This window comes from Aphelocoma coerulescens, chromosome 1A, assembly GCF_041296385.1.
Source record: "Aphelocoma coerulescens isolate FSJ_1873_10779 chromosome 1A, UR_Acoe_1.0, whole genome shotgun sequence".
Taxonomy (NCBI): Eukaryota; Metazoa; Chordata; class Aves; order Passeriformes; family Corvidae; genus Aphelocoma; species Aphelocoma coerulescens.
Window position 1 is genome coordinate 41,103,019 of NC_091014.1, and position 16,046 is coordinate 41,119,064.

At 41.4% G+C, this 16,046-nt stretch overlaps 1 protein-coding gene across 3 annotated transcripts in view; it reads right to left on the reverse strand.

Moving 5' to 3' along the window:
• LIN7A (lin-7 homolog A, crumbs cell polarity complex component) overlaps positions 1-14,192 on the reverse strand; it is a 52,817-nt gene extending 38,625 nt beyond the window's left edge. Inside the window, exon 1 of one of the 3 annotated variants that reach the window (XM_068999687.1) lies at positions 12,721-14,192. In XM_068999687.1, coding sequence (XP_068855788.1) covers positions 12,721-13,417 — 697 coding nt within the window. In that variant the 5' untranslated portion in view covers positions 13,418-14,192. The remainder of the gene's footprint in view (positions 1-12,720) is intronic. The other 2 variants (XM_068999677.1, XM_068999684.1) reach the window with 2 other exon arrangements.
• Positions 14,193-16,046: the final 1,854 nt, after the last annotated feature.

The following is a 16,046-nucleotide window of genomic DNA, read 5'->3' on the forward strand; positions in this document are numbered from 1 at the left end:
TCTGTATTACTAGAGTTCTGCTGTCAGCCACTGGTTTATACAACATGGCAAGTCCTACTCTTACAATACCAGATTGTCCAAGATGCTTCCATTCACCTCTCTGGTGCCTTACTATCAGCACAGTGCTCTCCTAAATTCAGAGGCCCTTCCATTATCTTAATATATTTAGTTAGTCTAATCTGGAGAGTTCAGAAATGTTGAGGGAAAAAGCAGCTTCTTTTCTCATTTAAATTGATATGTTTGTCTTGCCCCAAATTTCATGCTAATCAGTAAGCATAAAGGTGTACTTCACCACGGTAAATCAAACTTGATGTACAGGCAGCACTGAGCTAAGCTGTTAGAAAACAGCAATATTATTTAACACCTCATAGTATGCATCTGTAAGGTCTACTCAAATTAATTATAGCAGGAATAATACTGCCAGTGCTTTCACACTCTGGTTTAGATGATATGGGTAGCAGTTACAGGTTTAATGGATTGTCACTTTACACTCTTGCAGTTAAACATTACTATGAACACATAAACAAAAAAACAAAGAACAACCGTACAGAGTTCTCATGACTCATCTTGTGGTGCCGCACTTTTGACGTAGACATGGACAGCTCATTGACTCACCCTCAACTGTTGTTACAGTCAATGAGGAAGAACAGACACTTTGAGGCTACAATTCATCTGACCTACTTTACATGAATTGAATCATATTCTGGAGTACCTTGTCCCTCTGTTGATTATAAAGGAAGACTAGATGATTACCTTAGGTGTAAATGCCTGCATCCTACATATCAGACACCTACATCAGTATGATGAAACCCACTTACTGTCCAGATATATGGGGAAAGACTCAGGCAAATTTATCTCCATGTGGTCCAGGAGACATCATACCTCAGAAGAGTTATATTTGACAAGAGAAGTGTCATTACAAGGCAGTCCAATGTGGTTTTGATTTAAAGCTTTTTAAAATGCCTTAACTAATTATTTTATGGATTTCTTTTTTCTTCTTAATGTATGAGGAAAAAAATCAGGAAATCATGAGCTATAATTCAGTATATGTCTGTCTGTCTCATTTTGCCTGATGTAAGACAACTGCCCTCAACAACATTAATGGTCTGTCCCCATGAGTTTCTACACACATTCCCTCAATGCCTGGAGCAGGCTCATTTTCTCTGGCTACTCATCAGACCTTGTTTTAGTCTACTTGCTTGAGCTGCATGCAGATTCTGTTTGACTCTGGCTTCTCAGGCACATCACAGGCATCCAAGTTCTCTGCTTCAGTCCATTTCTCAGACACAGAGCCTGTGACCCCACGGTTGCACAACCCAGGGCAGCGTTACACACCATGAGTGTTTCCAGCAGCTTTGGCAGCAACATCTCAACAAGACAGGGTGGTCTGAGATGTTTTGCAAAATAACTTATAGAAAGGACACAGTTTATTTGCAGGGAAAGCAGTGCCATCTGAGATCACAGACAACAAACTGTCTTGAGACCCCTCAATCCAGCATCCTCAACACCGTGAAAGCCCTTCAGTGCTCTCTTCACATACTTAGGTCACTTTGGCTGGTTCGGGCAAACACTGAAATACTGACATTTCAGGCAAATTGCTCCTGAATGCTCTGCATTCATACAACATTCAAAATACAACATTCAAAAGGTTCCCTTAAAAGAAAAAATATGCAGTGTTCTCTGAACCTCACAATGTCTACAATGTCTTAAGTAATCTTGTCCCGCTTCTTACTCTACTACGTTTTACCTAGTGATTTCTGTTCTTATCCTCAGCTAGGGATTTTCGTAGCCTTAACCTAGCATGAAGGCCAACTGTGAGAACTGTATTTGCTTTACTTTGGTCAATCTCCTTAGCATATTCATTAATGTGCATAGATAGAACTAGTCCAGTTTTTTCCTTGAAGCCTTCATGTGACTAATGTAAGTCACAGGAGCATCTTTGTCAGCAATTTCAGATTTGATCTGCTTGTGCATGTGTGAGCTTGATCTGTAGAGTACCTAAAACTATTAAGAGTTCAACAGTTACTTAGAGAAGGTGGCATGGCACTGTCACATTTCCAGTCCTGATTTTTAAAGAAATAATAATGAATCACAGAACAGTAAAGGAAAAATTAATGGATAATTCAGGATCAATTCAATGAGTTTCAATGGATTAAATCAAGGCCTGAAGAGCAATAACACAAATAGAATTTTCGAAGATGAGCATTTAAAATTAACTTTAAAGCCCAATAATTTTTAAACACTGATATAGTTTTTCTTCTTCCAAATTATTAGTTTCATTGCAATTTCTAAAGGAATCAGGATGAGGTGCATAAATACGAGTTTGAAAATTTTCACCAGAAGATTTTGCCATCTGTGAGAAAGATGAAATTACAGCTATAACAACCCTTTGCATTTGACAGCACTCACTTCTTTGTACAGAAGACATTGAACATAGCATCTCTGTAAAAGCAAGATACCAAATTATCCTTTAAGAGAAAAGATCAAAACATAAAGCAGAAAATGCAAAGAACAGAACAGCATTAAAAACTATGGTATGTTCTAATGTGTTACTTAAAACAAAACCTCATGATTTTTTCCCCTGAATTAGCTGTAGAGAAGAAGGAAGGTCAAATTCCTTTTTTCAAAAGGTAAAATTTCTTTCATTTGTATGTAGTTTTGACTTTATAATGTTTAATCATACCTGCTCATTGTGATCCTAACTATGATTTATAGCCACTCACTGATGAATAGAACAGATGAGACATGATTTTGATCCTTTCTTTTTGACTAGGTACAGTTGGCTACAAATATGTTACAAAAAGACAACAGGGTTTTTTAAAGTTTATTTTGTATTCAAATAAGTATATATTTTTACATAAGGAATATACAGCATATATTAGTTAACACTTGTTTCTTGCAGGAAGCAGTGTATTCTGTAGTTTCTGACTTTGTGTTATTTAAATTCTCAATCTTCCTGAAAGCATTTTTTTTAAAAATAGAGATCACAGGTGTTTAAAGCAGTTATTTACCTACACATGTGAACTGATGTTCTGTCTGACTTTCTGAAACTGTGAAATAACAAAAAAAAAAAAAATTCCTTTGAATGAAAGCTACAACTCGCTGAGAAATTCAGTATGGTGAATATACCCAGCCTTAATGAATTAAGTTCCTACAAGTTGAACTATGTGAAAGCAAGGAAACTGCCTGCTGCCTTCTGCAGCAATAAATATCACATAAAGCGATGCCTTGATAACTTCACCAGCCTCCTCTGTCTTGATCGTGTCACTTGATCTTGTAGGACCAGTTCTACCTTGGCAGACACCGCTCAGAATGCTGGCATGAAGCTCCTTTAAACACTAGGCAAAAGCACTCTTAGACACTGAAGGACTCTGGACAGGCTGGAACTGCAAATGTAAACACCTTAGAGGTTCTGACCACAGATCAAAAGAAAAAGAAAAGGTTGCTACATTAACATAATCTGAGGATTTAGACATAATACTTACTTTAGTGTTTTAAACCTCAAGTATATAGGAAAAAAATTAAAATCAGTGAAGAAATTGAAATTTTGACTAGCAGAAAACAGAAATTATTACTGGGAAAAACCTTGCCTGAACAAAGAAAAACAGAATGCAAAACAACACACTTTTAGCTAAAATCCATTCTCTTGCTCCCCTGCCTAAGCAAAAGCAAGTATTTATACACACTATGTGAGCATCACGAAACAAAACTATTGGCCATATGGGCAACCTCATGCCTTTCCCACACTGCTACTTCCAGCATGTGTTTTTAGCCTGCATCATAGAGATTTTTGTTGGCAGGGAAGAAGACAGAAGAGGGGGAAAAAAAGGACCCAACAGGTGTCTCACAAAGGGAGGTAGGGTTAACTTAGGGATGCTAATTCTCCTTCACAACAGGCACTGTGTTCGAGCCAAAGCAGTAACTCTCACTTTTTCCCTGCTCGTATGTCATTACTAGAGTCTCCTGCTGCCTCCCCTCAGTCTTATCTCTCTTAGTCTTAAATCTTTTCATGTGATTACCAGAAAGATGAGAAAGATGGCTGTGGGCTACTGGCAAGTGTACATAGTGACAATACAAACTGTCACTTGAAGTCTAGAATCAGAATTTTATCTTCTATTTTTCTACATGGTGTGAGAGTCTAATGAGACAACAGCTAAAATATGTCATTTGTGCAAAACAATGGATGCAACACAATAATTACACACGTTTAACACTTTATTTGTAGGTTTAGGTAATGAGAAGAGAGGTAATATTCTGTCTTAAAATTTTACTGCATTTAAAGATACTGCTTTTTGCAGACTGAACCTCTCTGATACCTGGCTACATCCTCGTCATTTTTGAGGAAAAACCCTGTTCTTTCAAAGTGTGTAGGTGAAAACCTACAACAGCAAGAAGAAAGCAATAAAAATAAAATCCTTTGTTAATAAAGCCCTGCAAAACAGATAGGCACTACAGATACACTGCTGGCAGATTTCAAGAACTGATCACTGTTAGTTTTCAACTTTGAAACAAATATGATCTTTGAAGAAAGCTGTGACTGCTGAATTTCTGTAGCAAGTTACAAACAAAACCTTGAAACAGAAAACCCATGTGAAACAGAGAGCTCACTGTCATCTTTGCAGTTCAGTTACTTAGTGTCCTACATGTTGAATGATCCCAAGAATTGGAACAGGAGTAGTAGAACTCCTCTCAGGTTGCAGCTTCATTTTCCAAGGTATTTACTTAAGATATGAGAAGCACACACTTTCACATGGTTGTACCAGTAGGATACAGAAGGTGATGTATAGTAACTCCATAGCTATTACCATCAGGTTACAAGACTGTCAGGCTACAGAGGAGATCAAACATACAACCACCTATTTTTCCAGTGACTGCTTCATAGATTTGAAAGCCACCACACCCTCTTCAAGTTTCTATGGTGTGTCTCTGTGTAACAAAGAATAGCTGTATTATCTTTTTGCTCCAGTGCTGATTCAGTAAGTTTCACAAAAACACAGCTGCCAAGTCTATTGAAAAGTGAAGAGATGATGATATATCCATTCTCAGGGCTAGGACTGCTGCTGATGGCCACAGTTATCCACCTAATCTGTATCAACTACATTCTTCCCCAATGCTTAACTGATTGTAGAGGAATTGATTCCTTAAGGTCTAGGAGATTTACTTTGCCAGAAAACATGCTTGAAACAGAAAATTTAAAAAGTTAGTGGATGTGAAGGATTAGTGATTAAACATGGACTTTTATTGAAAAGAACCAGTAAAATGTAACTTTGGTTCAGGAGAAATAAATTAAGAACTTATTTTCAGCAAAACTCTTTCTTCTACAATTATCTCTGTTTGAACGGAAACAAAATCAATGCTTTGATGCTCTGTATATTCATGGATACTTCATTGCTCCATCTTTTAAAACATAAAGGACAATCATCCTCTGATCTCTTCTTGAGATATGGTATTCTAATCAAGATTTTTTTAATCTGTTTTCCAATCAAGATTTTTTAATCTCTTTTTTCTTATAATTATTAGTAAAGTAGCTTCTCATACGTTATGAGAAGCTGTGTGCATTTCCTAGTAGCTTAGCTAAATTGCATTTGAGAAATTTGAGGTTTATTTAACCACTCCATGTTGGATCCTGGTAAAACAAGTTCTCAAATATGTACATACATCTCCCTCTTTATTTAACATATCTAAGATCCAAGCTTGTGGTTTATACACTCAGAAAAACATTATTATATGAAAATGTGCATTTATGAATCAAATCTTCTCATCTGAATAGAGAATTAACAGTTGAATGTTTCTCATTCAGAGGCTGACTCTTCAGCAAATGTCTCAAAAGAAGATTAACTGACTGAGATTAACTTTGAAAATGCCTGGATTTATACATACATGTACAGTTCATAGCACATTAGTAAATATTACTTTTAAAAATTTAAAAAATGCATCATGTAAAACAAATTAACTGCATGTGATGGAAGGTGGACTCATAAATTTAGAGTTAGGTGCTTCCAAACACTATCTGCCTTAGCTTGGTCTCATCTTAAATCCCTCCTTCTCATTATTTGTGCTTCTAATGAGTAACTGAAATTAATAATTTTACCTAATTAATATTTCAAATGCTATAGCATTACCTACAAGAATAGTATTTTGTATTCAAATAACACAGGTCAGACAAAAACTTGTACTTATATTTTTTGCACTTGCATGAGGGTCATCTATGTTAAGGAAAAATGGGCATGTACATGTCCTGAAACAGCGAATTCAACAGACAAATTATCCTCTGCAAAAAGCTGATGACTTCACTTGTTATATTTTTCAAAAAACTTTCTTTCTGGTAACATCATCAGAGAAGTCCAACTCAAGCAATAGGATGTAATTAAGAACACTGTTCATTTACAATTACATCAAAAGGTTAATACGTTTTTCTGAAGTTATAAAAATGTCTCTCAGACATCAGTGTGAAACTGAAATATGTAGGACCTAGCAAAGGGATGTTATTTAGAAAATAAATTCTTCATTTTCAGCATTATCTGTAAACAGGGAGTATACATTTATAACATAGAAAATAGTATCCCTCATGCTTTCTTATCACTAATACTCTTGCAACCTGTTGCAAATGGTGAATCCTTCAACTGTGCAGGCTCTTGTCATAGCCTCTACCCCCAGCTGCAGAAGCAGGTGCTCTTAGAGGGGTCAAAAGCAGGACACTGGTGAGTTCACCGTACCATTTTCCTTTATGCAGGATAAATTCAGATAGACTAAAATGATTCATTCACTGCTACCATGTCTAATGAACATTTCCATACGGGGAGAGCAGGAGGAACTCAAGGTCTCTGCATTGCCATCAGTTTCAAGGGTGCCTCAAAAACTTGTCCTGACAGCACATACATCTGCAGATTCTGCCTTCTTATTAGTCACATGCTTCTGAAGGAAACATGACTGAAAATAAGGTTTTCCCCCTCTACACTTCACAAAGGTGATTTAATGTTAAAAGCTGCCTAGAAGATGCTTCCATCTGTCTGCATACAGGTGCAGCTCTCAACTTCCATGTCACCATGCATCACTCTGGGCTGAAGGACAAGGCCCTACCTACAAGGGGAAGCCCAACTTAAAAGATCTGCTCCTGTGGGTGCCCAGCCACCTCAGGCATATCTCACCTTGCACAGAGCTCCTGTGTGCCCCAGCACCTCTTCAGGGGAGGACTCTACTGCCAGAGACATTTAAGCTGGACATGTCTATTAAATTTTAAACCCATGTATTTTTACACCACTCATGAGTATCAGAGATGACAAGTAGGTGGGTATTTTTTTCCACTCCAGCTCCAGAGTTCCAGGTGGCACAGCTGAGCTATACATCTAACTAACCAATGCTTCAACTGCACAGATCCTCATAAAGCGTCCCAGTCAACACCCACAAACCACTGCCTCAATCCGCTTACCTTAATCCATCCTTTCAGAAAAATTCATTTTAAAAAATCAAGTAAACGGTGACATATTGATGTAAAAAAACCCCAAACGTTTCAGCCTGTGACTAGAATCGTCACTTTTTTTCTGTCCCTACAAACAATAGAACTTTTTTTTCCTTGGAAGAATGAATTTGGTTATTTATATGTCCTCAGCTGGCACATCAAGAGGAGAAATGTTAGCCTTGAAGTGTGTGGCACTTGCAGAAGGATTTTTCAATTTTAGCATGCTAGGCTGAAGAGCAAGAGAAGACATCCCCATGACAGACAGGCAGCCAGGCAGGGAGCAGCACATCACTTAGCAATGCTCCACAGGGCTTCACCCTGTGCAAAAGAGATCTGGCTTTATGCTGCTCCCCTGTCAAGGACTGTATTTCACACTTTATGAATCTGATTTTCTCTTCTTGATGAGTATGTTTTTTTTTTTTCCAAGATAATATACATTATAATAATATATGCACAGTCTAACAAAACTTATGTTTGATACAATTTCTGTTGTATACATATATTTAGGCACAGATGGGGAAAAAATCCCCAATTATGAAGGCTATGGATGTAGTGAGAAGGAAGATGACAAGAGATGAAAAGAAAGGAAGGAGGAGTACTCTAGCAAGTACCCACGTATAATAACGGTCAGGTGCCATCTGCTACCACATCTGACAAAGTTTGTCTAACATCTCTAACAGCTGATGGCAATTCCAAGCCCATTCATATTCTTATTTATTGTCACTTAACACGGTGCTTTATAATAGATTTTCAGGAAGTTTTGGGACACCCACTCCACTGGAAAAATATTTGCTTGAATTCATAAACAACAACGGAACTCAGCTACGCATTACAGCCAAACAGCAAGAAGTCTTTCCATTTCCAAGGAATCTAGAGAAATTTGGTTGTCAATAGCCAATAGCTATGACCTTGCTATGAAACTTCACAGGGATTCAAGTATCAGCATTGTATATTCAGTCTATTCAAATTTCTTCTTTTATCCTCAGTCACATTAAGAAGTGAAACCATCAGTGACATGAATAGTAACTACATAGGGAAAAACATAGTAGGACATGGATTATTTAAAGGGAGTTGAAAGTCCCCCTTCATATGAAAAGATACTCCTTTGTTCTTGATCAGGAGGTGGTCTTTGTATAGGCTAATTGTATATCTTCAAAAAAAACCCCCAACTTCTGAAAAGTGCCCTTTTAAAGCTGCCATTTTCATGATCCTATGCACAGGAATTGGGACTGAGATTTTGCAGCAGTCTGAGAAAATACATGGTCAGTTTTCTTTCAAAGCTGATTTTCATCTTGTAAGGACAAATACAAGCAAAATTTGAAGTAAGATAAGGTTTATGAAAAATATTTCAGACATTTAGTCAAATAAAACAGTTCAGATAGAGAGGAACATCTATAATGCATAGCTAGAAAGATGCCTCCTTCAATTTGCAGGCCTCCATGTGACCACTCCTTAAATGTGTGCCAAGGGAAGCACAGAAATCTATTCCCTTCTAACATATTTCCAGGATGGTAATGGTACTTGTAGAAAATGCTTTCATCAGACTGTGCTAAAACAGTCTAAGTGATCCCACCCATAACAAGCTTCCTTTAATTTCTCATTGCTTAGAATGTGTACCTGCAGTATACAGGAACTCACAGGAGGTCTTCATATAACCATGAGGAGGCTAAACTGGCTGGGGGAGATGACACTGCACTTGGAGAAAAGCAGAACTTTGCTGCTGGATCTGTACGCAGCATTTGAGACAGTGTCAGGCTGGTGAGGTGCCGACAGTCACAGGACAGCAGAAGAACCGAGGATTAGAGGAGGAAATTGGGTTGCTGAACAGTGAAAATGGATAAAGATTAAGGGCAACGCACAGAGCAATGGAGTTAACTGCACCAGGGCTTTGAGAAGAGCAAGGCAACAGAAGGCAGTAAGCAAGGGAGACCTGGAGCTCTGGATAATAAAGGGGAAGGCAGCTACGGTTGGTCACGGGGTAGGGTGAAGCAATGGCTTTGTGGAAGACAAAGGACATTGAGAGGAGAGGCAAAGGCAGTAAGATGTGAGCTGAGAGGTATGCCAGTACAAACAAATACTGTTGGAAAATGCCAACTAACTGTAACCAGAGCTGTCTGTAACCAGTGCCAACAAAATTCTTATTGAAGACACACCTGTGGAAGAAGTGAAAAGTAACTGTATAGGTGTTTTTAAACATTCCTCTTTTGGACTGAAGTGACCACTTTGGGTTTTTTAATGGAGTTAAATTAAAATGGAAATGTACTTAAAAATCCATAACCTGGAATATAAAATAAAAAGAAAAAAAATCCCAACCTTGCTTGTCATTTTATTAAAGACATTACCGTAACTTGGTCTCAACCTGAAACAAGGTATAGCTCTCTACACCTTGAAGGTTTAAGCTTTGAATCTGCCTAGTTAGCTCTGATGCACACTGGAGATTACTGATGGGGTGCTATCTATTCAGGGTGTAAGACATTTGCAATAAAGGTAGGAAGGGAGCACTTTCTCAGAGAGAAAACTCTGACTCTGTTGGAATACACCAAGCAGGCAGGCACTTTCCTCTCCCAAAGCTCCCAAATGCTGGGGTCACCTTCCCCTAAGTGGTACCACTCCTCGCTACAGTGCCTTAGGTTTCCTTCCCGAAGCAGTTGCTGATTTCTTCCCCTCCTCCCGACAGAGCACCATGCAAAGGTCAGGCAAAAGCCTTTGAGATTAGATTGTAAGTGATTAAAATTTCCATTATTTTGTGAACTTGTTCTACATATTAAAGAGCCCTAATGGAACTTGCACACATTTGTGCAGGTAGAAAGGCATATGATGATAGGAATTAAGGAAATTAATTCCTGTGCTTTGGACTGAACTAATCTTCCAGAATATAATTGGCTTTCAATCATTCACACACACCATACCCTTCACCTTTAAATGGTAATTCATTTTACCATACAGGTTTTGAATGCCATTTACATCAGGCTTTAAGAAAGCCCCCATCTGTGTACTAGCATACAGTCAATATGTTTTGTCCAGGAGGAGATCACGTCACAGTGTAATTCAGATTTCTAATGTATATATCCATATGATGTTTTACCATGTCAGTGACCCATAAAAAGGAGGAATGCAGAACACTTCCTGGACAGAGATCAAGCAGCAATTCCCCCAGAAACACAAGAGGCTAAGAATACCACCTCTCCCAAAACGCTCCCTATTTTCTTGTTGTGCTGAGCTGCCTGTGGGACATTGTGAAAAGGATATGAGGGTACAAGACTTTTCAGGGCTATGCCTAGATCACAGCAGAGAAGCGCAAGGCATAGTGACAGTAAACATAGCTCATCTGCTTTAACAAAAGCATCAGGAATCTAGAAAATCTCACTATGTAGAACTTTCCCATGGCTGTGAAAGAAAGACTACAGAGGAAATATCTGGACGCACTGGGCTTGGTCTAGTTGCTTCTGGAGTTGCTTCAGCCCATCCTCTACAGTTGACACAGCAGCATGTAACAAGTGATGAAGTGTATCCCTCTGACAAAATGGCCTTCTGCAGGCCAGGTGCGCTATTTAAATCTATTTCCTCTTGTCTGTATTTTTGTTTTGCACATCACATCCTCTCATTCTGTGATGTTTTATCTCACTCACACTAATACCAGCCCTGGCTGACAACTGGGAGACCGTAACACTGGCATGCCTGCCAAATGGTTAGGCATATCTTGGACACACACATCAGATGCTTATATTTAAATTAGGACTAATTTGCATTTTTCTGTATTGTGGAATTTTTAAAACATAGTTTTACAAAAAGGGATGTATAATTCTGAAATAATAATATTTCCTTTGAAAAGTCAGGTTTGCTAATGGATTGCCATCTGTTCAGCCCTTTGCCAGAAAATAGATTTGTCCTGCTTACTGAAAACAGTATTAGGGTGAAACTGTAGATTACACAGTGGATTTCTGAGCAGTTTAATTTAAAGTGCAGGCTAACACTTTGATATTTCAGTAAAAATAACTTAAGATTCTTCCTTTCTACTAATGCTGGAATCTAAGCCCAGAAAACTGTATTTGGAGTACTTTGTGGGCTGTTTTGCTCTTGGTTGGATTCTAGAAAAGGTGCCTACCTCTCCTTCATAATTTTGAAACTGAGTTTGTGTTTCTTTTGCATAGGATTTACAGAAAAAAATAAAACCTCTATCTTACCTCAAAAACCCATCTTAATCCTCTGGAAAAAAGCCCCAAACATTTAAAACACCAAGGCACTGGCCTCAACTATGCTTTTAAGACTACAAGATTTACAGGGACTGGGAGACTCTTGGAGCCTCTGGATGCAAGTGAGGAAGAAGGACACCTCGGCAATTCAGGATGCCGTACTGGGAGCTGATGGACCTCTCTACCCGATGGAGGGGTAGGAGCAAAGTTACTCCCCCTTGTAACCCACAGAAATCTAATGAGGTTTCTGCTGAACCTTGTTATGGGAACAACTGCATTGCAAAGGAGAGAGGTTCAATTTTTACAGTCTGGAGGGAAAAGTTGAATGGTAACATAACTTCAAGATTTCAGCACCCTCTTACACTACCTGTACAAGGTTACTGACATTAGCCTCAAGGCTACCCAAACATCAACGCTCTCCCTACCAGGGCCGAGTAGCTGTCTCCAGGAATACGCAGAACCGTTCTTTTGCATACGAACGGACAAGTTGCAGTCACGGACCCCTGATGCCTGCTCCGCACACCCCCGTGCAAGCCCCCAAAAAGCCGAATTTTGCCGGCAAACGACGCTCTCGTCGAGAGGTTCGGGCTCCCGACTCGGTGCCGGAAAGGCGCTGCCCCGCCACTGAGCATCTCCCGCCGAGCCACCTGCGGGGGTGGCGACGGGCGGCCTCGGCGCCGAGCCGCGGCGGGGGGCGCCCACGGGGGAGCCCCGCAGGGCGGGGACGGCGGAGCGGCACCGAGGAGCGCCTCCGGACAGGAGCGCTGACCGCGGAGCCGCGTCCTGCGCCTGCGGCACCGCCGGCATACCCGCCCCATCCCGGCCCCTGCCCGCACAAAGTTTCTCCTCCATTTCAGACCTTCTCCCGCTGCCCACCTGAGCCTCGCGGGGAGACGCGTCCCCGCTGCCCGCCGCCACAGCCGGCCCCGGGCACTGCGGGGCTGGAGCGCTGCCGCGGCAGCGCCCGCCGCGCTGGAGCTGCGGGGGCAGACCCGGCGCTTGCCGCGGTGGCCCCCGGGCAGGGCGGCCGAGGAGGCGCGGCCGGGGAGCGGCGGCAGCCGCACTTACCTCTGTCCAGCGTGAGCGGCTGGACCGCTGTCAGTGTCGCCATGTCTGCGGCGGGGCTGGAGCCCGAGTGACGCGCGGCTCCGGCACCGGCGTGGAGTGCGGGGAAGGGCGGGGAGGAGGCTGGCAAGGAGAGGGGGCGGAGGAGGAGGGTGGCTCCGTGGGAGGAGGAGGCGAGCGGGGCGGAGAAGGTGCCCAGGGTTTGGCGGCTCATCGCACACGGGCCGCCGCGATGCTGCGGGCGCAGAGCGGCCCGGCGCGGCCCGGCGCGGGCTGCCGGCATCGCTGCGCCGCCGGAGCTGGGCCTGGCAAGCGGCCCCCGCCTCGCCGCGCTCGCCTCGGGGCAGAGACTGGGGACTGCACAGATCGCAGCAGCCCGGGCCGTGCGCGGGGGCGGGGGGCGGTTCGCTGCCGGTCCCACCGCCCCGGGGATGCCGCAGCTGCCGGCGGAGGAAGAGAGAGGGGCGAGGGCGGGAGCTCCGCAGCGCCGCGGGGCGGGGAGGACCGGCAGGGGCCGGATCCGGCGGCCCGGCCTCCCTGGGCCCGGGTCGGTGGGCCGGGCCGGGCCGGGCCTGGGCAGCGGTGGGCCTGGGTGAGGCCCTGCTCCGAGGGCTGCCGGCGGGGAAGGAAAATCCGCGCGCGGAGCCGGGAGAGGCGGTTCCTGGCACTGTGCAGAGTCTCGGATTAAGGGACATACCATCTAGCCACGCTTTTTGGATGGACCAAAGCGTCGGCCTCATCAGTCCAGCCATCACCATATTTCTAAGTGCTATGTGCGGCAGGCCATTCTTAAGAAACCCAGCACGCACACCAGCTCTCCACCGCGAGGGGTTGGTCACAGACACGTGGCGGCCACCTCTTGTAGGTCAGCTGCAGCTTGTGTGAACATGGAGGCTTCTGTTAAAGACCATCCACGAAGGTGGATTTTCACACTGGAGTTCTGTGACGTTTGTCGGCAGTCTCCTGGTTTTTCTACCGTTGTCGTCCACACGAAGAGAAAGGAACGTGGTCGGTCAGCTGCCATCCAAGAAAGGTGTGGCAGAGTCCCACTGAGTTTCTGCTGCCTTCTCTTCGGTGGACAGTGGTGTAGAGAAATAAATGATTGAGTGAAGAATGGTGTTCTTTTTAACTATTTCCCTGTGTAGCACCTGTGCTCTTCCGTTTGCTTAAGGAGTGCTGGGATAAAGAGGAAGGTAGCATTCTTCTCACCCATTATTTTTTCACATACCACAGAGGAGTTGAAAGTACAGCAGTTCAAGGTTGCATATGAATAAAAGTTTTCAGCTGCAAGGGTACTTAAGCACTAGTATAGATAATTAGGGAAGCTGTGGAAAAATTGCCATCAAAAGTTTTCAGGACAGAATACATTTTGCTGTCAAAAATTAGAGAATTTTAAATATTGTTTTGTATATATGAACCACCCACTTCTGATAAACTGAATTCTGCACAAACTTATCTAATTAACAATAAACAGTAGCCTATTTGGTTATCTTGGCAAGAAAATGTTTCAATTAGTTAAAATATCAAAGCTGAGAAATGGTTCGTGGCAAACAGTTTTTAAAATCGAAATTAACATAAGGAGTGTTATTATGCAAATTTTATGTACTTGCATAGTAGCTGGATTGACATAAAGTGTAATGGCTCCTCTTAAGTAGTCACATTGCTGTATATTAGATTCATAATCCCAAATGGAGAAGAAATAAACATTTCTTCCATAACCGAATGTGACAACACTCAAACACTTACGACATTTAAAAAAGCTTCATTAAAGATAGAGAAGTGTGTTTAAATAAAATTAAGAACAAGATGCCAAGTAAATTAGCCTACCCAGTTGCTTTCCATATAGGACTTCATAACCCTCAAACTTGCCTTTCTTAGAGTGCTATCTTGCAAACAGACATTTTTAAGCAAAATGTTGTCATAACAATAACTTCTCCACCAATAAATATGCAGCATTAATGCCAAGAGCAGGGAGCCTATGGAAAGCAATAAGGTCTTTCTGGGTGTATCTTTTATCTTCTGCTGGTCAGATTTTGTGTGCTTCAAGGACTAATTGGCATTTGGATAAGAGACTTGAATAGAAATATTAGCTGCACTCAAGGAAGATGAAAAGCAGCATTTGCTGAAATTAAACATTTTCTAATCAGCATAGCTGTATAGTTAGTTCCCAAGTGTTAAAGACCTAGCTGAGGAATACTTTAAGCAGCTGAACTGGGAAAATTGCAGAAGTTGTACAGCTGAAATTAGCAACTGGAGAAAGGAGGTGGAATGAGGCAGTACCTCTTGCTTTGCAAACTCCCAGGAGAAATGGAGGACACTAATAGCAAAAGTTAGCAGTCAAAAAAGACGAGTACTAGCCAGCCTGCTGTCTTAAAAGGTATATCCTTTTGGACAGAAGCAACTGGTCTGACTGAGTCTTCTTGTTTCCTTGGGCTGTATTGGAACTTTTAATTCAATATCTCATGCTGTTTACTGAACCAATGAAATTAGACCGAATTAACAGATTTTATATCTGCTACATGGACTATAAACTGGGTTACTGACACTTCTCTAACAGGTAGTCAGTGGTCAGGTGCCAGTGAACAAGGTTATTGATAATAAGGTGCTTGTGGACTTTTTGTGGCTAAATTTTTAAACAAAAATTTGCATTTTTTCAAAGACCTAAAATGTGGTCGTAAAGGCTTCCATGGTATGCTTTTAGATAATACAGATTTTATTATATAAAATTTAAAAATTGCCTGAAAATGGGTAAACCGTGAAAGATGGTGTCCAGAGAGGCTGAGAAGGGACCTAGGCAACCTGTTCTTACTGTGACACTAGCCTGGCTTTGAACAAGAGATTCGACTGGATATTTTTCAGATCCTTTTAAACATAAATTTTTTTATGGTTCTCTAAACTGTCTAAATTACTATTAAGAAATATCTGAATAGCTGGATTCAATTGTTGGATTAAAAACAATAATGTGTTTTAATGCTGCTGCAAGCAAGCGATGAAGAATGCAATGCTTACTTCAGGACTGGAGATTGTTTTTGGTAGGAATATTCTTATGTAGCCTGTTCAGTGTAAGTTCTTTTTGTGATGTTGCCAAAAGGACAACACAATCCTTGAATATATAAATATATATATATAAATATATATATATAAATGAAGAGTGGCAAACACAAATAAGGAAATGATCTTTCTTGTATAGGTAGCATCCATAAAACAAGTGACTGGAGTACTGTCTCCAGATGTCATGTTTGCCTTTCAAGATAGAAAATCAATTTTGACTTGAGGTTGAAGGACCTTAAACAAAGTTTATCAAAGAAAAGGGGTAAGAAGGATATGAA